The sequence below is a fragment of the Malania oleifera genome, chromosome 3 (assembly GCF_029873635.1).
Source record: "Malania oleifera isolate guangnan ecotype guangnan chromosome 3, ASM2987363v1, whole genome shotgun sequence".
Taxonomy (NCBI): Eukaryota; Viridiplantae; Streptophyta; class Magnoliopsida; order Santalales; family Ximeniaceae; genus Malania; species Malania oleifera.
Genome location: NC_080419.1, coordinates 87,733,026 through 87,756,395, shown reverse-complemented (window position 1 = coordinate 87,756,395; position 23,370 = coordinate 87,733,026). Strand labels below are relative to the sequence as shown.

Sequence of the window (23,370 nt, the reverse complement as noted above, 5' to 3'; positions counted from 1 at the left end):
TGAAGAATTTTGTGTTGTATTTGTATTTATCATTTTATTTCTTCATTCTCAATATAATATTGTTATAGACTGTACACCCTATAGCCTGTAATATTTTGCATTATGCATAATAGGTAGTGAAATTAGGAATAGCTTCCCAAGAGGGGGATGAATTGACTTTTAAAAATTTCTTTTAATTCCTTTTGAGATACCTTAAACTTAATTTATTTCTTTTAACCAATTCTTGACTTGTTTGTTTAATTCTTTAATCAATCGAGAACTTAGTTCTTTTATCCAATCAATAACACAATTAAATAATCAATCAATTAAACAATATCTTCAAGCCAAACAATCAATTTATTTGCCAAGTACAAGTTAAACAACAAACAATCAAATCAAGATATAAATTATTCAGCACTTTGATAATATAACAACTCAAGATGGTTGTTTGTTTATATTTTCCAAATTTGAACCAAGCCCTGTAGTGAATGAAAATTTATACTTGCTGATGTGAAGTCCTGTATAGATGAATCAAATCACTCTTTCCAAATATTTAGAACTCAAATAAACTCTTGGTAAATTTATCTTTGGGATGTTAACCAAGTAACGTACTCCTGTAAGGTTTCCACAAGATATGGTGTAACCAACGTACTCCCTTTCAGTTTCCGCAACCCAAATCAAAATTAAACCTTAAGTTTGTTTGATTTCAAATATATGTAGTTTATATGATTTTCAAATTTTAAACCATCCACGCAATTTAAATATGCTAAAAATAAAGAGTAAGTGAAAGAGAGAATGAGACGGAGATTTTTACGAGATTCGGCTTATACCCAGCCTACGTCCTCACCTTTGGCAAACCACCAAAGGATTCACTTGTTCAGTTCCGTTGACGAGTGGAACAATACCGATTACAACACTCCTTGGTTAAGGTTAGAGCCCGCCTTCTCCAAACGATATTCCCTGATTCGGTCACTCCTTACATAGGCTAGAGCCCACCTCTCTAAGCAATGTCCCCTTGCTTAGTTAACGATCCAAACAACCCTTGGAACGTCAAAGAACTATAAGAAACAAGATATAATCTGCGTACAAATATACTCTCTTAAAGAGTAAGTTAGTACAATTTCAGCACTATATACTTGAATGTAAAATATCAATATGAAATACAATGAAGCTCAAGCGTAGAATTCACCAATATCCTTCTTAGATAAGGATTAGCAGTAGGAATTCAGAGGAGGAAAAATTAGCAATTCAGAATATTTCAGCAAAATAGATTTTCAATAAGTGAGCAAGAGAGCTTTTGAAGAACAAGAGTACTTTCAACTTTACAAGTAGATTTTTCAATTCTTGGATGAGTTTTGATTTGCAAAACCATGTATTTATAGGCTTTCAAACTTGTTTCCATATTGCAAAAGTTTCCTTAGAGAGTTTCCCAAGTTTTTAGAAAATTTGAAGCTCAAACGGCTATATTTTAAAACATTAGAATTTAAAAAATTTTCCCGTTGAACAGTGTTCAGATGACTGAAGGTTCGAGTTCAGTCATCTGAAGTTCTTTAAACCCCTTTAAAATAGAACTGGATATAGGGTCCATTAACTGAAATCAGGGTTCATACGTCTGATGTCGTAGGTTCAGTCGACTGAAGTCGCAAGTTCAGTCGTCTGAACTTGCTACTGTTACTCTTTGCCTATTCTGTCTTATTCTCTGTTAGTAGTGACCCCACTTCAATGTTTTGGCCATAATTTTTTTTTTATTTAACTCCAAATTAGGTGTTCTTGGTGTCAAATTAAAGTTAAGAGAAAATCCTACAACTTTCATGTTTACCACTTTTCAAAATAATGAGTTTTTGATAGTGAAAAATTCACCTAAATACGGCTGTATAAAAACTAAAAATGAAAGAACTCTTTTTGATACTTTTCATTCCAAAAATAACTCTAACCTTTTTAAAATAATTTTTGACCTTATAAAAATATTTTCCAGGTATTTTAAAAAGTATCTAGGTCTAAGTTAACCTAAGAGTTTCAAAATATTTCAAACGATATTTTAAACATTAAAGTACTTACATGAAAACTTTTAAAACTTTTTTCATTTTAGGTTCTTGAGTCTTCATGCTTTGTTTCTTCAAGCTTCCATCTTTTCTTCAAGCTTTCATATTCTTTGAACTTTATCACTTTGCTTTTCTTTGGATCTTTTAATATTCCTTAGATTTCAACAACTCATTTATGTCTTCATATTCTTCAAGGTTTGACATATTATCTTTAAATCCATGCTTTGACTCTTTTAAGCTTTATTTGATCCTCTTGAGCACTTTGACTTTACTTTCACATATATGAGCCATTTTTAAGCTTCATTTGATCCTCTTGAGCACTTTGACCTTGCTTTCTCATATATGAGCCCTGAAATATCATTACTCACACAAATACATTAAATTTCACTTGTTTGTTAGCAAAAAAACAAGATAACAAGGTTTTAAGCCTTGTAAGGCCAACAGGTAGGTATGTTCAGAAATGCCGTAGATTGACGTTAGGGACCGAATGACCTTAGGGCGCCCTTCAGTCGATCGACGCCAGGTTTTTGGGCATACTTGAAAAGACCTTAGGTCCCAAGACATATGCACTAATAAGTCCTCATTATCATCTTCATATCAGGAGAATTAAATTTGATTAAAATGAACTTAATTGAAAATGTTGAGAGGGTTGGGGCGACTGAACCCAAGCTGTGTAAAACGGCTCGGGAGACCAAACAAGCCAACATGTTGACTTTGTGTTCGGTCACCAGAACCACTTTTGAGCGTATCTTCCTTGGGCACCCGAACCTGTGTTAGGTTCCTTTTCAACTACCCGGGCACCCGAACGATCACGTTCAAAAAGGGCTCGGGCAACCGAATTGCTTGGTTCAGTTAACCGAATGTAGCCTCGGGCACTCGAACCTTGGACATTTGGCTACTGACTTTGGTTCAGTCAACTGGTTTTCAATTCGGGCACCCAAATATTTAAAAATTGAATTTCTGACCGAGTTTCTTCGGGCACTCAAATCTCGCGGGTCAAATTATTTTTTATTGGGGTTAAAATTTAATTAAATAGGGTTAATTTTCCTAAACCATTTTAAAATAATTTTAAAAATACCATACATGTCCCCAACGGTAAAAAAATCCTCCTTACCTATAAATACATGTTCATTTGTCATAATTAAAAGAGGATTAGCAAAATCATTAAGGCCAGATTCTCTCAAAATTTCAAAATCTTATTTTAGCCTATACTACTTCCAAACACTCATACACTCAATTTTCTTTTATCCTTCAAGTGTTGTGAGTATTTCTAAAGTGCTTGTGTCTAATATAGCCTGCTCATACTCTCATTAGATTATATTGATTGTTTGATTTTATTGAGAGTAGAAGTATCAAGTTCTTTGACTTATTTAACTTGATAAATCTTGTGTGGGAAGACTTGGAATGTTGTGGTTCTTGTATTGTTATTGTAAGACACCCAAGCTTATATTTTTGTGTGCAAAATCATTTTCAAAACTTGCATTCAAACACTCCTTATGCTTAGTACATTAAGAATATCTTGTTGAGATTGTTTTTGATATACACTCTAGATCTAGACTGATAATCTATACTTATTTGAATGTTTAGCACACATTAGAGTACTGAGCATATTTACATATCATACGTGCTTGCAATATTGCTTGAACTACATTGGTGTACATATCTGCTTGTGAAGAAGCATATTTCCGTGTACAAAAATTTTAAATCATTTGTTGTATTTCAAGCGTGAGTCTGAAGAGGGAGACTAGCCCTGTTGAATAGTTTCGGGCTGACTTAGGTCCGATTAAAAAAGTTAGGTGAGTCATCCTAGTAAGACGAGTTGGTTGAAGTCAGCCCCTTAAATTGACGTGGTTGTAATCGGTGTTACTTCACCCGTTTAAGTGAGTCGTAGTAGAATCCTTATACTAGTGTAGCCAAGGCAGGGACGTAGGCAATTTGGCCGAACCTCGTTAACATATTACGTGTATTGTTTATTTTTCCATACTTTACTTTTACTGCACGTGTATGTTTATTTGTTGATTGCATAGACAAACTTTAGGTTGTGTAATACTATTGTTAAACCGATTGACTTAGGTGATAACTTTTAAACTCCCAATTCACCTCTCCTCTTGGGGTTGCACCAAAGCTAACAGGTAATTATATTTAAAAAGTAAACATTTTATAGGAATGCGATTACTATAAAATTTATTTATGAAAAAAAGGTAAGAATAACGTATCAATTTAAATCTTATTATTATAAAATTTATTTATGAAAAGAAATAAGACATTATTATAAAATGTCTATATTTTATGAAAAAACCTTTCACTCTAAAAAATGTAAAACATTTTACGTTGAAATAAATGCAACACTCCAAATCTGGGTTGAACCAAACAGCTCCTTAAATTTCGCCCCTACGCATTGTGATGTTGTCTGACGTGGAGGTTGTGATGTAATTGGGAGATGGCAGAATCCTTGGAGTGCGTAAAGCTCGAGCACTCTTCTCCTTGAGGGCCTACGTGGCACGTGCACACTTCCACGCAAGGTCAATGTCGTCCATTAACCGCCACGTGCATGTGTCAGCCTGACACGTGTCGCAGTGCGGCAGTTCCAAGACTGATTGCAGCCAAAGAATAAATAAACAGAAAAAGGAAAGCTAACTTTTGGTTCTTTGTCCTGAAGGCATCTTCAAATAGAAAAGGGAGAATCGGATCAGATACTTTCTTTGCCCTGAAGGAATCTTATTTGTTGTTTATTCAACTTTTGCCCATCGCCCCCAAGATATTTTGCGTCTTGACTCCTTTCATATATTACTATACGACTTCTATAATTAATTTTAGGTTTGAATTTATATTAGTTTAAACTAAATTTAATACAAAATTTTAGGAATCTGATAAATTATGAATTATTTAATTTTTAAAAAAGTATCATTGATTTATCTTTATTTTTAATGTATAATCGTGTTAAATATTTAAGAGTGATAAGATAAATATGTTTTCATATTACCTTTAGTAATCAAATATATATATATATATATATATATATGTGTGTGTGTGTGTGTGTGTGTGTGTGTGTGTATTTAAGTGTAATATTTTTATTTGATCGAACCTTTTTCTTTTGATTCTCAAACGGTCAAATCATTTCTCTCAAATTTTGAACAATCCAACTTTGCACTTATGCTAAAGAAGAAGACATTAGGGATGTAAAAGAATAAATCAAAATCAACAAATTGTATTGAATCGGTCAATTTTTTATGTCAAATGGTTATATTCACTTTGGTTGAAATTACTATTTTTGCTTTTAATTTTATATTTTAAAAAATTGAAAGAACTTAAATCGACAAATGGATATGTGTGTGCATGTATATACATGTGTGTGTATATGTGCACGTGCGTATGAATCAAATAAATAAAGGTAGCATATGATTATTAATTATTAGTTAACTTTATTTTAGATCAAAACATAGGATTATTTTCTACCATCTCATCGAACTTTAAAATCTAAAATGACTTGGCAATTTACGTAATTTAAAAAGACTCATTTTGTTATTTGGTTAGTATCGTTTGAGTCACGCATATAATTTAATGAAATTCACTATTTGTTATTTTTTTATTGAATGAGAAAGTCTAATAAAAAGATCGAGAAAGTCTAATAAAAAGATCATATTAGTCTCTCGGAGGATCTAATTTTTTCACCTATCAAATTAATCAAATCTAATCGAATCAAACTAAATATTTTCAGTTCAGGCTTATGTCTTCTCTCACCTCGACTTAGTTCATATATTTCATGAATCAAATATTTTGATTTACATGAATTTTTTTTCTCAAAAAAATTGGATGGATTCCATTTGGTTACACCCCTAAAAGGCTTATAAGGGCAAAGGGGATTTGGTTGCAAAGAAGCACTAATGTGAAAATAAATATTGGGGGTAAGTAGTTGTAAAAAGCAAAAAAAATGGGGGCAAAAATTTAAAATATTGAAAGAAATGAAGGAAATAAAAGCAAAATGAAAAAGAGTTTTTGACTCAATCAACTATTGAAAAGTTTGTTTCGGTATTAAAAAAAAAAAAAAACTTTGAAATGTGTCAGAACTGACTTTTGGAAAGTCGGTTCCTATAAAGGTTGCCCTGCCCCCCTGCGCCCCACTGCCACCCCTCATGCCCCCTTTCCCCCCACCTCGGCCTATTTCTTCTTCTTCCCTCTCATTCTCCCTCCCTCTTACCATTTGTCCCTTCTCCTTTATTCTTCCTTTCCCTTCTTCTTCCTTTCTCCTCCAGCCTCCCTCAACACCTTCACCCTTTTACTCTTCCAACAGCTCTCTTTCAAGGGTCAGTGAGTATGTTGTCAGTTACCATTTTCACCTATTTGGAGTTTTGTTTTGATTTCATACATTCATTTCATTTGATATTGAGGCATGTTTACGATTATGGTGTATTTATATTAATATATTTTTGTGAGATGATGATTTATGTATATGAAATAAGATTTGTTTGATACTATTGCTGTGATTTACTCATAATATTTATTATTGTGATGAAATTTTTTAATATTATTACACATGAATTATTTTTTTTAACCTTGATTCTTATTGTGAAAATAATAGTTCTTACTGATTTGAAAATAATTAATTGTTGATATTTTGCTTGAAATAATGTTTTTTTTAAGCAAATAGGAATTAATATCTGTTGAGAAATTTTTATTCAGATATTTGTTTTGAATTGAAGTTAATAATTGTTAAAAAAAATATAGTAGCAGTAAGGTTTTGTTAAAAAAAGTCATTTGAATTAAATATTTTTTTAGATAAAAATAATAATATAAAGAAAAAAAATGTAGTAGCTGATGCATTGAATTGGAAATCAGGAAGTGTCTTAGTATCAGTAGTGGTGGGGCAACATCAGATTAGAATGGATTTGGAAAGGCTTGGGGTGGAGTTTGTAGAGGGTAATCACCAAGCGTTCATCGCTAATCTGGTTAGACAACCCACGTTATAGGAAAGAATTAAAGCTGCTCAGATAAAAGATGCTGAATTATTAAAGATTATGGATAAAGTGCGGAATGGTCAGGGAGCAGTGTTTAATGTCTTAGAGGATGAAACTTTAAGGTTTCATACCAGACCTTGCGTACTTGTTGATGCTGAGACTAAGAGAGTTATCCTGGAGGAAGCACATAGATCCCTTTATACAGTGCACCCTAGAAGCACTAAAATGTACATAGATCTTCGGGAGTCTTTTTGGTGGAGTGATATGAAATGAGAGATTTCCAGATATGTGGAGCAGTGTTTGACATGCCAGTAGGTAAAAGTTGAGTATCATATGCCGACGGGACAGTTGCAACTACTTCAAAAACCTGAATGAAAGTGGGAGCATATCTTTATAGATTTCATTACAGGGATGTCTTCGGCACTTCATGGACACGATGCTATCTGGGTAGTCGTAAACCGACTGATGAAGACTATCCACTTTCTTTCCATTAGAGTTAGCTACTCCATGAGTAGGTTGGCAGAAATATATACATACATATATATATATATATATATATAAATGAAAGTGGGAGCATATCTTTATAGATTTCATTACAGGGATGTCTCTGGCACTTCATGGACATGATGCTATCTGGGTAGTCGTAAACCGACTGATGAAGACTATCCACTTTCTGTCCATTAGAGTGAGCTGCTCCATGAGTAGGTTGGTAGATATATATATATACAGGAGATAGTGAGATTACATGGAGTGCCTGTGTCCATCGTCTCTGACTGAGACCCCCGGTTCACGTCACATTTCTAGAGAAGTTTACAGAGGGCTATGGGGTCTCAGTTGACATTTAGTACAAATTTTCATCCTCAGGCTGATGGATAGAAATAGAGGACCATATAGATATATTATAGGATATGCTGCGAGCTTATGTGTTGGACTTCGAAGGTAGTTGGATAAAATTTTTGTCATTAGTTGAATTTGCATATAATAACAACTATCAGACCAGCATTGGGATGACACCATATGAGGCGTTATATGGTAGGAGGTGCCAATCTACATTATACTGGGATGAAATTTGTGAAAGACAGATTTTGGGACTCGAGTTAGTCCAACAGACTTATGATAAAATCAAACTTATTAGAGACATAATAAGGGCAGTTTAGAGTCGGCAGAAAAGTTATGCTGATATTCGCCGGCGAGAGTTGGAGTTTGATGCAGGGGACCAAGTGTTTTTGAAAGTTGCAACGATGAAAGGGATTATGATATTTGGGAAGAAGGGTAAGCTGAGCCTTAGGTTTATTGGACCATTTGAGATATTGAAAAGAGTAGGTCCAGTTGCCCATAAGTTAGCATTACCACCGGTTTTGTCTAGAATTCATGACGTATTCCACGTAACTATGTTGAGGAAATATGTCTCAGATCCTTCAAACGTGATCAGTTATGAATTTCTAGAACTCGAAGATACTCTGTCTTGCGAGGAAGCGCCCGTTCAGATTTTGGATCGAAAGGAACAAGAATTGCGCACGAAGAGGATTCCGTTGGTCAAAGTACTCTGGCACAATCACACAGTTGAAGAGGTTTCATGGGAATTGGAGGAAAAAATGCGTAAGAGATATCCGCACTTATTCGGTGGGATCCATAATTGGACAAGTAAAGGTAAATAATGATTTTTGGCTTTTTTTTTTTTATATAGTGTAAGATAGTTAATTATAGAAATGTATTTTGGTTTTAGGATATAAACGGTTTTGGGAGAATTTTCTTTTTATAATTGATTGTAATCTCTCAGGACCCTATTGTAACCACGATATTCCTTCGCCATAAGTGATAGTAATTAATAAAATTACAGTAAGTTTTTCCTTAAAGACTGATACATAAGATAGACGGAAAAATTCAATGACGAAATTTTTATAAGGAGGGGAGAATGTAGAGACCTGAAAAATAGAAATAATAAGAAAAACAGAGAAAAGAAGGAATCTGTTTGGTATAGACCAAACCGTCAACGGATTGGTGGGGGTGCAGAAAACCATCGACGATTTTGCAATTACTGCAACACGGTTAATGGTAAAATGGTGAAAAAGGTTTGGTTAAAAGCCAAACCGTCAACGGTTTCAAGAAAATCGTTGACGGTTTTGTCTAGTAGTAGCTTTTATGTAAATCCTGCAGCTCATTTTTTCTTAAAGGAAATTTAATTTTCCTCTTTCTCTCTCTTAGGGTTGCTACTCTCCCTCCTTCTCTCCTCGATTTCTCACCTGATTTCAACCTGAATCAGCCGATAAATGTGATTTCGGGATCTCGACGATGATTCTCTACAGTTTAACCGCAGTAATTTTGTGAATCGGGCATTTCAGGCACCACTCCAAAACTAGGATAAGGAGGTTATTTTTAAAAGTTTAGCTAGTTATTGGTAATATGTGAGCCTAGGTATGTTGAATGACTGTTATTTTGGGGTTAAGTTGATTGAATTAGGGTTTATGGATACAAGCTTTGTGCAGGGCCCACAGACATAATATTGGATTCCCCGTAGGCATAGTTCTAGGAAACAGTTAAGGGGAATAGGTTATGCCAGTTAGTTTTAGCAATTTTACTAGTTAAAGTATAGTATAAGATTATGAGATATCAGTTTATGATTTTCTGGATATTACATGATATGAAATTATGGGCATGAAAATTTACGATTCTTTTCAAATGATATGCACATTTAGGAAAATTCAGAAATTTGGGTTGTATGAAAAACCCTATAGATGATATATTATTTTCATACAATAGGGAATATAATTTTCCCATATAGTAATAAAATACAGTTTTCTCATATAAAATATATTATTATGAGCATTACTCAAATTGTGTGGCATGAGAAATACTAGTTTTAGTACAGAATTTTAAAGCTTTTACAGAACCATGATATTTTAGCTTTTACAAAACCATGATATTATAGCTTTTACAGAACCATGATATTACAGTTATTACAAAATCATGGTATTACAGTTATTACAGAATCATTTTAGTTTATACAGAATCATGGTAAAACAGTAATATACAAAAATAATATTTTACAGTATTAGAATCCTGATGGACCAGAACAGAACACAGAGCACGGTACCGTAGCTATTACAGTATAGATAGTGCAACCACACATCTCAAATATAGTGTGGAATGACAGTCGATTGTGCCTCAGAGGAGAGTAAAGGAGCTCCCTGATAGTTCGGATCAGGTTGAGCAAGCCAATCGTACTACAAACGAGTTATAGTTTGACTTAACCTAGTAGGCCAGCCATGGTTAAGTTCAGCCCACGGGTCGCACAACCCGATCATGTGGGGTTAATTCATGATTACGGTTATCCACCTAGGAAAATTATCACAGTTATATATATACGTAGATTTACATAAACAGAAACTATGAATTATGACTAGAAGTATATACAAATAAAAATTTGTATTTTAAATGGTATGGGTGTGAGTTATGATACGTATATGCATTAAATGGTTATCTTAGTTACAGTTTAAATTAACAGTTACGTTATTTGTGTAAAACTCATCTGTTCCACACTAATATAACTTATTCTGTCTTACTGAGAGGTGTCTCACCCTACGAATCTTAAACATTTCAGGTAATCCAGGTAGCCACACGGAGCGAGCTTCGAGATAGTGGAGGTGTAGTTTCAGGAATACAGGGTATGTGTTTATTTTGGGGTATGGGGTTATGTTCGAAAATCCCTGGGATTTCTGATAGATTTTTGGGAAGTCTGTATGCATATTTTAGAGACTTTAGCACTCTACTATTGTATATAAAGTTTTGGTGTATTATGTTTTCCCCTCCGTAGTTAGAATGTATTTATGATAGGTATATCCCCGGTACCCCACTTTGGGTTCGGGGTTGACTTTGTTCACAATTTATGGTATTAGAGTTTATTAAGTAAAATGGAAATATATATATAGCCAAAATATTCGGGGCGTTATAGAATGAGGCTCGCCAGTAAGCTCACGGGGTTGCCCTTGTCGACAATGATGGTACACATGATGCCACATTCGACAATAACACCGCAGCTGTTGAGTAGGTGCCGCATAGGAGATGTCATGTTGGGCCTCGTTAGAGGCATGGGTGGGTCGCGCTCAAGGAGATGGTGCAGCATTGGCCTAGCCGCCACAGTGTAACTAGGGGATTGATGATTATATAATATTGTTGGTGGAGCAGTTTATACCTACACATACCTCCCCCTGTTCTGAGGCTTCTTATTTCTACTCACATATGCCATATACCTCTATGCAGACGTCTTAAGATCCATATGAGACATCCAGCAGTACACTGTATGTGCCGAAACCATCGCAGTCCATTCCATTCTACTCACCCCCAATCTACTAGGGATATGAGTGATACCAATATTTCCTGATTTCATCACCGATCTCATTCGATATGTTTAGTGAAATGCTGACTTGTAACAACAGATCCCAAAGACATCACATGTTAACGATGATGCACATGGACATAGGAGACAGCGACGTGTGCGTCGTATGCCTACATAGTAGCAGCAACCATGTGAACAACTATAGAGACAGAGAAGATTACGACCTTGTGGGACATGATTGTATTTTTTGTGCATTATTGTATATATTTTTTCGGGACATTGTAGTGTATATATAAAACTATTTGCACAAACAAATAGTATGAAAACCGTGTATTATTATTTTTCTATTTCTTAAAGTATTATAAAAATAAAAAAATTAACTCATCTTTTGTAAATTACTTTAAATCTTTTTACTATATTTTTATAATTTATCTTTTTATTAATAAATCCAAAATAGATAAAGATTGGAACAAAATTAAAATAAAAAATTTAAGGAAAATGGAAAAGATGAAAACATAAATTGGAAGGATGTTGTATGCATGGAAAAGGTAAAACCGACTTTTGACAAGTCAGTTTTTCTAAAATCCATGCAATTTTATATTTATTTAAAATCGATAGAGTATAGCCGATTTTTATTGAACCCAGAGAGCAATAGTAACCACTTCATCGACCTCTCTCTTTCTCTCTCTCTCTCTCTCTCTCTCAACTTTTTTATATATACATATTTTAAAAAATAAAAGTAAGGTGTCATTTTTTGTAATATTTAAAAAATTAAAAACTATTTGCACAAACAGATAATATCAAAACTGTTTATTATTATTTTCCTCTTTCGCATAAGTATTGTAAACATGAAAAATTAATTCAACATTTGTAACTTTCTCTCAACCCCTTTTTACAATATTTTTAAAATTTATTTATTTATTAATAAATAACAACTATAATAAAATTTAAACGCACAGTTGCACACATGGAGGGAATAATTGACTTTCGAATTGTTGGTTCTCTCTTCTCTGACTTCCTTGATTTCATTGCCAATAAAGTCGATTCTCTCTCTTCATAATTTTTGAATACATAATCGGCTTTTCAAAAGTCAGCCATCTCTTTAAATTGTTTAATATTTTTTATGCTAAGAACGGACTTTTCAAAATCGGCTTCTCTCTATTGAATTAAAACTTATTTTTCAAAATTATGTTTTGCTTAAAATTAACTTTTTGATTTGAGTCCATTAGTCCTTCTCCCCAATAATTATGCTTATTCTATTTTAATTTAAAATTTTCCGTAAGACTCGAAGGAAAGAACAGATTACTTTCTTTATTCCTGATCAAAGTACTGCTAATCACGACACTTCTAATTAACCAATCTCCTGATAATTAATGCACGCACGCTAGCCCTTGCGCTTGCACCCCCAGGCCTTCCCAAATCAAAATCAAAATCAAAATCAAAATCAAACTCTGCTTTTTTGAAGAAGCTCTGTTCATTAATGGTTTCTTCCATTGTCGATCCCCGCATAGCAAGCTCCCGTTCGAGCTAAAATCATTGTATAGGTCTCTGAAACTGGTCTGGGTCTTCTTGGTTCGTCGAATTTATCTACTGCATTTGACGAACAATGTCATTCTTTGTGGGTTTTGTTATTGGGATCAGCTTCGGCATTGGAGCGATCGTCGCTTTTGCCCGTTTCGAAAGCAGCCGATCCAGGCGTCGTTCGGAATTGGTATGCGTATACATAATTGTACATATATCATTCACATTTCTTCGCATTATTGAATCGTGATTGCTGATTCTGTGTTTTTATTCTGTTTTAATTTGTTTCATGTTTCTTAATTTATTTGATTTTAATTGAATGCATATATCCGTGGCCGTTATAGATTAAATCAAGCTCGCTATGTATTGTTTTAACATTTCAAAAAAGTCATAAATATTGCTCTTTGATGATTTTTTTTTTGTTTATAATATTATAATTAGGCGACAACTGTGGCAGCTTTTGCAAGAATGACAGTACAGGATTCAAGGAAACTTCTTCCAGGGGAGTTTTACCCTCATTGGCTTGTCTTTACACAGCGACAGAAGTTGAGTTTTACACTTGCAAATCTCCCTCTCTCTCTCTCTCTCTCTCTCTCTCTCTCTCTCTCAGTTGTTGGTTTGAGTTCTGACATTGTTTCATTTAATCTTTGCAGTTAACTTGGCTTAATCTGCAACTTGATAAGATTTGGCCATATATTGATGAGGTAATTCTCTTTCTTTTTCCTAGTCTTTCCTCTTGCAATAACAATTATATAAAGATTAAACACTGAAAATGAGTTTTGATTTCTCTGTTTTCTCTTTTGTTTTTTTTTGAATTTTTCTTTTCTCTTGTGGGTGATTGGGGTGGTGGCATAGGCAGCGTCTGAGTTAATAAGAACATCTGTAGAGCCAGTTCTTGAACAGTATAAACCTTCCATCTTATCTTCCCTCAAGTTCTCCAAGTTGACTCTTGGTAATGTGGCTCCACAGTTCACAGGTTTGTCTCCTTAATTACTTACAATCCAAAGTTTTAAATAGATAGGACTAGTTCCAATTTTTTGTGCTTTGGTAGATTTTGAGTGAGCAGTGAGGGATTGTAATTTTATACTTTGCGTAAGCATACAACATTAAAGCACTTTACTATGACCTAGACTTGATGAAAAGTGTCTATTTTCCATATTGATGAAGGGAAAAGGACTGCAGTTTTGGCCACTTTGTCACCCACTAAACCCAAAGTTGCCTTTTGATATATTCACACCCAAAAGAAAAGAGCCTTAGATTGTACCTGCATTGTGCAATTGTCCATTACACATTGTGACCTTCATTCTGCAATAAAACGAGGGTTATCAATGTTCTTGTCAAATTTCACCTTGTTATGGGAGGAGTGATACCATGTTGAAAAGTTTTTGAATGCCAATACTGCAGGTTATGTATTACACTAAAATGAATGTACCAATCAAGGAAAATGGGAAGTTTTCAGAATTTAGGAACATGGAAATTCCAAGTTAATTATAGGCAAGAGCATATTGATTCTCTTTTCCTTTTTTAGCTCCAATCATTTGAAATTGACTGCAATGCTCATGCACTGTGTCCATGTACTGTAGGAGTTTGTGTTCTTGAAGGCGGAGTAGGGGAAATCACCATGGAGTTGGAGGTGCAGTGGGATGGGAATCCAAATATTGTACTGGATATTAAAACTAAATTTGGCGTGACACTACCCATACAGGTAATCTTGAACTTATGACTTACACTCAAGCTCAATGCTAGAATTGGTGAAAATCAGTTTACTGGTTTTTTTTTTTTAGTGTTTGCTTAAAATTGGATTAGTTACTGCTAGTTTGATGGACAAATAATGAACTTAATTATTTCATTGTTAAAGTAATGAACTTTACTATGTCATTGTTTCGTCATTGATAATTTTTATACATTGCTCTATACTAAGGTTAATAAAAATTCATTTGAAAAACATAATTCACTGCTGCAAATTCATCCAAAATGTAAATATGTAGCAGAATTTTGGATATTTTAAAATTAACTTTTGTAAGTTTTTAAACTTCCAATTTTGAAGTGGATTTCAAATGAATTCAAAATCTACTTATGCCAGAAAGAAAATAGGTGTTTGCTAGCTCGCAGCTTATATGACATTTACATTCATTAACACTCTTAATCTTGACATTTATTAACACTTTGAAGTTTTATGTTCAAGTAATTACATTATTGTGTTTATGTGTATTTGTCTTTCTGGTTGTATTGGCATCCTACTCTCTTAGCTCAACTGATGCTATCTGCAAGCTCTCAACTGTTCCTTTTGCCTTCTAAAATTTTACACTGGATAACCCATAAAGCACTTCCTTCTCTAGAGCATACATTGTTTGCATTTCTTTTTAGTTTTACAAAAAGTAAATGTATTTTGAAAGACAAGTCAAGAAATGCCAATGAAGAAAAAGGATTATACGGATCATTGATGCAGCCCACTAGGCTTTGGCTAAACAACTGAAACAGGGAGATATCCATCCCCCATTCCAAACCCTCCTCACACCATCCTAAAGTTTGAGTGGAGGACCTCCAATATGGATGTTCCCCATGATCAAACCAATGGGCTGTCCCTTGGGGGTTATTGATGTGCTGTGATTTGTTGAATGCTTTTCAATATTGTGAACACAAACCATGTTGGTTTTTTCACTCAGTAGTTTCATCAATAATTTTTTACAATTAATTTTTTTGTTGCATCTTTGCCCCTTGCTCAAGATAGAAGCTGATACACATAAATCTAAGATGGCATAAAAGAAGAAAATTTTAATTGTTATTCTATGCTATAACTTTCTAGTAGAATAGTTTTTAGTATCAAACTGCATTCACATGCAACTATATTATGCCAAATTTAAGTTTTGTTGTTAAGGAAGCCATGTCTGTTTATCCAATTCAAATTATCTGTCATCAGTGTACATGTATGTAAAAATTAGGTCATATATGGGATTCTGCTATTTGTCATAAAAAATATATGCGTAATGTTTTGGCCATGCTGAATGTTTGCATATGAATGTAAAGTTATTTTTCATGAGAGTACTAAAATATTTCATTAACGGTTCTTTAGCATTTTTTTATACTTCATGTTTTTTTTTTGTTTTTTTTCTCTAGGTCAAAAATATTGGTTTCACTGGGGTTTTCAGGTTGATCTTCAAACCATTAGTTGATGTGTTTCCTTGTTTTGGAGCTGTTGCTTACTCCTTGAGAGAAAAAGTGAGTTAATATTGTTGCCATTTTTCTTTCCCCCCTTTCTGTTGCTGACATTTTTTTGGAAGTAGCAAAGATATTTGGTCAGGTAATTTGTCAGTGATATGCACACATCTATGCAGATATATATATATATATGAAAAAATATACATGTAGAAGACAACACATGAGCACCTGTTCATCCATACAACAAAATTTTTTTGTTACTTTATCCACACATATTCGTGATTAATATCAACAATCCATATGTTTCCACATGCAGAAAAAGCTGGATTTTACACTTAAAGTCATTGGTGGAGACATCTCATCAATCCCTGGGATTTCTGATGCTATTGAGGTTTGAAATTTTCTGCTGTTCTCTCTTAAAATTTATCCTCTGTACACATGCATTCTAATGATTGTTTGTGCTTCTGGATCTATGAGTTGCCTTTACTATGAAAGATGTTAATCCCGTGTTTAGAATTGTAACTGCGAATGAACATATATTCTTGGCACCAAAGAAGTGGGAAAAGCATGTCCACAGAAGCAGGATTGTTGGCTCTCAATTCAGCGGTTCCCACTAGGCAGCATGTAATTTCCATGAAATTAATTATTAGATCAAATAATTGAGGAATGATTTGTTATACTACTTTGGGGTGCCCTTTTTTTTGAATGCTAAAATTTCTTACTTGGTTGATCTTTGGGGAGGAAAAAACTTGTAATTACCTGAACCTCCACGATTGGCTCCCTCAGTTAGTTGGTCCCATACCTGGGCAAATGTACTCTATTCAAGTGAAAAACTGTATCATGATAACTTGGTCAATGGGCTAACTTGATCAAAACAATATTACTAGCTCACTAAAAGTATTTTACCTACCTCTTTCCTACAGTCTAACGTCACAATTTGTAGAGCAAGTCTTCTTTTGTAGGCAGAATCCTAATTACTAGTGATAAAATTCACTGACAGGGAAATTACATGTCACATAACAGATGATTATATGTAATAAAACAGTGTTTAATTTATTCTTGTTGCATTGCATTTATTTTGAGTACCAGAGTTTGTTGGACTTATTGCTTTCTGATGAAATTGTCATCTTCATTTTTAGGAAACAATTCGAGATGCTATTGAAGACTCTATAACATGGCCAGTTCGAAAGATAGTACCCATAATAGCTGGAGACTACAGGTACCGTAGTCTGGAAAAGATAATTTTCTCTGCAACTTCTGTAGCTTAAAAGGACTAGCTTTTCATTTTCTCAATCTTAGTGCCCATATCTGAGGCACAGGTAATCCAGATCAGAAAATGCTAGCCTGAACTCATCTTTTGAGGCCAGAAGAAGCATTTTGTCACTGAATTCATGCTTGAATTTGAGGCCGAAAATTTTGGGCTAAGTTCATGGACGGGACTGCTGATCCTCAAAGCTCAACTTAGTTTGAGTTTGTATTCTTGATCTTTTGGGAGTTTTGGGCTCCTTCAAAGAGCTAGAATGTTTGTGCTCAGATTGAGACTATTGAGAACAGGGTGACCTCATCCTAGTACAATGTAACTCAACTTGGATCACTATCTTGGACCCTTCCTATTCTTTTAGTTGACAAGTCCAGTTCTTTTATGATCTCACCTTTGTGCTTGTGTTTGTATAATATATATTATTTACTTGTGTCTAAAAGCTCAGTTCCACAGTTTGGGTTAGTATTTATTGAATTTCACTTTGTTGTGGTGGTTAAGGCTGTATGCATCTCACTGCACTGACCCTACTTTAGTGGGAACCTTGTGCAATGGACTCTGCGGTCATAACCCTCTAGTTTTGTACTTTTAACTGATCAATTGACCAAATCTAGCTCAGCTTCAGAGGAACCAGCTATGGATAATTTTTTGGCACTAAATGGTCACACACACACACTCCTCTGAAGCCACTATTGAGTTGCCATTAGGTCTAGTTGAAAGATCCTTGATGTACAGACACACTTGTACCAGAAGCAAACTTCTTGCCTACTGTGCAAATTGCTTCATTTGTGATTACCTTTGTTTTAGTGACTTGGAGTTGAAGCCTGTTGGAACATTGGAGGTGAAGCTTGTGCAAGCCAAGGAATTAACTAATAAAGACATCATTGGGAAATCTGATCCTTATGCTGTGTTATTCATACGTCCACTACATGCCAGAACAAAAACCAGCAAAACAATTGTGAGAAGATTTGTGTTTTTTCTCTTTGAATTCAATATTTTCCAACAGTTCAATATAATTATTCTTTATTTAATTTATTTTCACAGAATAATGATTTAAATCCGATATGGAATGAGCACTTTGAGTTCATAGTCGAAGATGCATCTACTCAACACTTGACAATAAGAGTTTTCGATGATGAAGGGGTTCAGGCTTCTGAACTCATTGGCTGTGCTCAAGTGCCACTGAAGAACCTTGAACCTGGTAAAGTGAAGGATGTGTGGCTAAAACTGGTTAAGGATTTGGAAGTTCAAAGAGATACTAAATACAGGGGTCAGGTGAGAATGCCACTTGCATCTCTTTTTCTTGCCACTGTTCAAGTTTGGTACTTGTGAGAGAATATTTCATCATTTTTCTAAGTTTATAAATAACAGAAAATTATGTCCAATCCTAATAAAATAATTTATGTAGCTAAGTCCAAGTGACAACACTTTATGGGGATTAGATGAACCAAAATAAATGAGGAAAAAAATAAAAGACTAGGCTGTAACATATTAATGTCTACAATTGATCAGAGTAAAGTAACTTCACATCTTAAGAAGCCTCCCAGTGGAAAATAAAAGAGGATTGTTTAAGCTTTCTTACATAATATTTGTAAATCATGCCAATTGGATCTTCTTCATCTCTTTCCCACATTTCTGTTTTATAATTACAATGTTATTTTTTTTAATCATGCATTACTTCTTATTAATTTTTGAAGTCTTAGGGTGTATCTCAGCAATAATTAAGTGACTTTTGATCAAGTCCACTTAGATTTTGTTGGACAGCTTGGATTGCAGGCCTCAGATTTGGATTTGTGTGGATTTGAATGAATCTCAATACAATTTTATATTGTATTTTATCGGAATCCAAGGTCCGAACTCCAAGCTCACAATCATAAGTTACAAAAGTTATAATTTTTTCAGGTTCAGCGACTTTTACTTTCTATGTAGCTTCCTAGTTGCACCCACTCATAGGCTGTTTTGTGGTGGAAACCTGATTGGTGACTGTCTTACCTAGGATAAGCTGCTAAGTTTTAGGAGTGGTTTGCATTTCTTGAGCAGCCCTACAATGTACCTTTTCTAAAGTAAGCACTGAGGCATTCAAATGTTCTTGCAATTCAATTTCCTAGCTTCTGTTGTGTGCTTGTTTACGAGCATGTGTATTGTGTGTGTGCATGTGTGCACAAGAGAGAGAGAGAGTGAGAGAGAGAGAGAGAGAGCCAGTTAGATGTCCTTGCCATTCAATTCCCTTGCTGCTGTTGTTTGCTTGTGTAGAAGCATGTGTATTGTGTTTGTGCTTGTGCAATTGTGCATGCATACACACATGTGAGGGAGAGAATTCAATTCCCTTGTTGCTGTTGTGTGCTTGTGTAGAAGCATGTGTATTGTTTTTGTGCATGCTCACTGTGTGTGCGTATGCGCAAAAGAGAGAGAGAGATGATTGGCCATTGTAATTTTACTTTCCAGCGTTAAAACACAATATTCCATTGCTAAGGCTGTTGTGATTCGTCTATAGTTTCACATGCTATATTCCACTACATGTGAATATATGATCACCTGAACTGCTCATTTTCTTTGCTTAATTTCTTATGAGCGCTTTACAATTTCATATTCTTATATTTCAGTACACTAGATCATCTGAACTACATTTTTCTTTGCCTTAGGTGCACTTGGAGCTATTATACTGCCCTTTTGGAATGGAAAATGGGTTTACAAACCCTTTTAACCCCAATTATTCATTGACCTCTTTGGAGAAGGCTCTTAAGGCTGGGGATGAAACTGCTGCAGGTGATATTGGAAAAACCGCCAAACAAAAGAAAAGGGATGTCATAGTGAGAGGTGTACTTTCTGTCACAGTGATATCAGCCGAAGAATTGCCTGTTGTAGATGTAATGGGAAAGGCTGATCCATTTGTTGTCATCCGAATGAAGAAAACAGAAGTTAAAAACAAGACTAGGGTGAGTTGAGATTCATATTTTAAATCCCAAAACAGTGCCCTTGTTTTGTAATTATCAGTAAGAGACTATTCATTCTAGTGCAGTTCCTTACCTTCTAGATCTCTTGCATTTTTGCTTTCCCAGGTTATTACTAATAGCTTGAATCCTGTTTGGAATCAAACATTTGACTTGGTTGTGGAGGATGGGTTGCATGATATGCTAATTCTAGAAGTTTATGATCATGACACTTTTGGGAAGGTAGTATTCTTTTTTCCATCCATTATTTGTTTAGCAATCTAAGTTTTTTTTGAGTTGTGGTAATGAACGTTGATATAGATTCTATTGATATATAAACCCTTCACAGCTGTTAAATGTCACATTTGGAATCTTGAAATCTTATAGTTTGATTTTTAAACCTCAAAGAAACCAAGTTGGATCAAAGCCAAAATTCCCTCCTAGAACAAATTCTTATCATAAATCATTAATCTTAGTTTAATGCATCGATTTAAGGCAATTTAACAAGATCCGTGTAAACAAACAGGGATCCTACAAATGCTGTAAAAGAAAATTCTATATCATTCTCCCCATATGCCCTTGCAAAACTAAAATGGCTGGAACAGAACTGCTCATATACCAAGGTAATAAACAGTGATGAAACTAACATTGGCATTGATTATGTTAGCACTGGAGGTGTCCTCACAAGTAGGCTCAATATACATGGGTGAGCACTAATTTGACCCAAAAACTTAAACCATTAGCTCTTGAGCCCAACCATATGCATAAGCCAATCATACTCCACTCAATTTTCCCAGGTGGGACAAACTTAGAAGTTAAATTTCTCAACAATATTCCTGTGACTTGTGAGTTTCAAGCAATCCCCTTAAGTGGAAGACATTCTTAATCACTTAATGTCAGGCATTCAAGTAGGAATAATTACTTGTTCATCTGGGGATTAGTGTCCATCTAATCCACCATTCCTCTTCCACGGGGCATACATCCGCAAGATCACATGCATAAATACTTGAGCATAGCTTGAACTAGTGGCTCTAATACAACTTTTTAGCACAAGGGAGTTCGCATGAGCAGTTATATACATGTTTGAGAACAACTTAATTTAAAAGCTTAAGCTGTTAGATCTTGGGCTCAAGTGCCCATTCATGCACATAAGCTACTCATCCTCCACTCTATTTTCAATGTAAGACAAACTCAAAAGAAAAAATTCTCAATAGACTGTTAACATATCCTCTCACATTTTTGCCTGCTTTGTGGATTTCTCATATTCATCTGCTTAATATATTTTTTTGGGATTTGCTCATCTTTTGGGTGCTTCTGCCTCAAATGATGAATTCGTCAAGTCAATGCGCAATACCCAGTGCACAAGGGTCTTATGCTGCATGTTAGGGTCAAGGAAGGGTATAATGTATGCGAGCTCACTTCCACATTTAGACATGCTCTTTCTGTGACTTGAACGTGTGACCTTTAGGTTTAGTGTAATGACCTTACTGTTGCGTCAAGGCTCGCGCTCATTCGACATGTATAATGTCATTATTATTTTCTTTCTAATAAACAAGAGTATTCAGGTTCCAAATTTGATTGGGGGTGTACGTAGCTTCTATCATTTATATTTCCTGTGTGTATATTGTCTTGATTAATGCAATAGGGACTGAGATTCTTTTTAAAGGAACAATTAAGAGAAAAATGTATGAAAAAAAAAAACTTCTATGGCCTCTTAAATCCAGGAATAGCTATTGGTGATTCAACCAACTGTGCTGCATTTATACCAATATGCAGAAGACCATCTCGTGAACTTTGATTTCGCATGGTTTCATCCCATTTTAGGCACCTGGTGTTTGGCTTTCACTGTATGGGCAGGATGTGAAACCTGGGTTTGGATAAAAAGGAATGGAGGTTGCTGATCCCCAAAAAGTATATACCAACAACCGGCTACTGTTAAAGTTGATGTTGCTGTAGAGTCTTGCTCTCAAGTTGTTTATAAAGGCTTAATATGATCAGCACTTACAATGCTGATTACAATCTTGATGATTCAGTTTCTCGACAATTCTGTAATGAACTTTTTTGAATATTTCAGGATTATATCGGGAGGTGCATCTTCACACTCACTAGGGTCATACTAGAAGGAGAGTTTAAGGACAGCTTCATCCTAGATGGGGCTAAATCAGGAAAGCTGAACTTACATCTGAAATGGACTCCACAGCCAATATACCGGGACTCGTAATTGATGAAAGACTTGCCATACTTTGCATGACTGACTTGCTTCTATGATTCTGGCATGTCTTCCTCCAGACAAGGGCATGAAAAAATTATGCTGCCTGCCCATCTGTAATTAAAAATTTGAGGAAATATATCTAAGGCCAGTCATTGCTTGGCATATACAGGGATTTGGATATGCTTATTCTGCTAGAGCTGCAGGGAAATTTTTTGATATCACACGTAGAGTTCACATTTTTTAACCTTGAATTTGTCAATCATTATACTTCTGCTATTGTAGATATGGAAGAAGTTGGATAGATTAAATTGAGGGGGATATTTTTTATATAGCAGTATATATTTGGCTTCATGTATACACTGCAGGACCTTTCTTGATAAAATTTTCATATATTCACATTTCTCTTGGAGTTTGTAACTTCTAGCTGATTATATATTTTTGGCTCTACTCTGCCAATCACTGTTACTTATTCTTTAGATGCCGTTCAAGAAACAAGATAGGGCTTCTCAATTTTGTTTGGAACATAATTGTCACGCTGTTTGCTCTTAGGGGAAAGCAAGAGATTGAATTTTCCATATATTAACATGGATAGAAAATTGAGTTCATAAATGAAACATTTTTCCGTGCAAAAGCTGCTGCTTCTCATGAAAGAAATTAAGGACAGATTGGTACAAGTGTTACAAATTAAGAAAATCAAAATAAAAAAATAAACAACTTATTTGGTTAATATTTTTAAAACAAAATAAATTAGAAGTTGGATGAAACAAATGCTCTTTTTTATTTTGAATAAAATAATAATTAAAATTATAATTAAAATAATAAAAAGTACAAGAAGACAAATTAAATAAATATTTATAGTAAAAATAGAAATTATTATCTTACTTAATAATTATATTTCAACATTCATTGTTTAGTGTACTGCAAGAGCAATTGTTTTGTACACTAATTTTAAAAAATAAAATTATTTTTTATGATCTT

General features: G+C 34.4%; 1 protein-coding gene across 1 annotated transcript; it reads left to right on the top strand.

The window, feature by feature from the left end:
* Positions 1-12,674: 12,674 nt before the first annotated feature.
* Positions 12,675-22,790, top strand: LOC131152041 (synaptotagmin-5-like). Its single transcript, XM_058103624.1, has 13 exons — positions 12,675-13,023; positions 13,275-13,381; positions 13,489-13,537; positions 13,689-13,809; positions 14,417-14,538; positions 15,951-16,052; positions 16,309-16,383; positions 17,132-17,211; positions 18,058-18,208; positions 18,295-18,525; positions 19,893-20,186; positions 20,310-20,423; positions 22,255-22,790. The coding sequence occupies exons 1-13, from the start codon at positions 12,919-12,921 to the stop codon at positions 22,399-22,401; spliced, it is 1,698 nt and encodes a 565-aa protein (XP_057959607.1). The 5' UTR covers positions 12,675-12,918; the 3' UTR covers positions 22,402-22,790.
* The last annotated feature ends 580 nt before the right edge of the window (positions 22,791-23,370 follow it).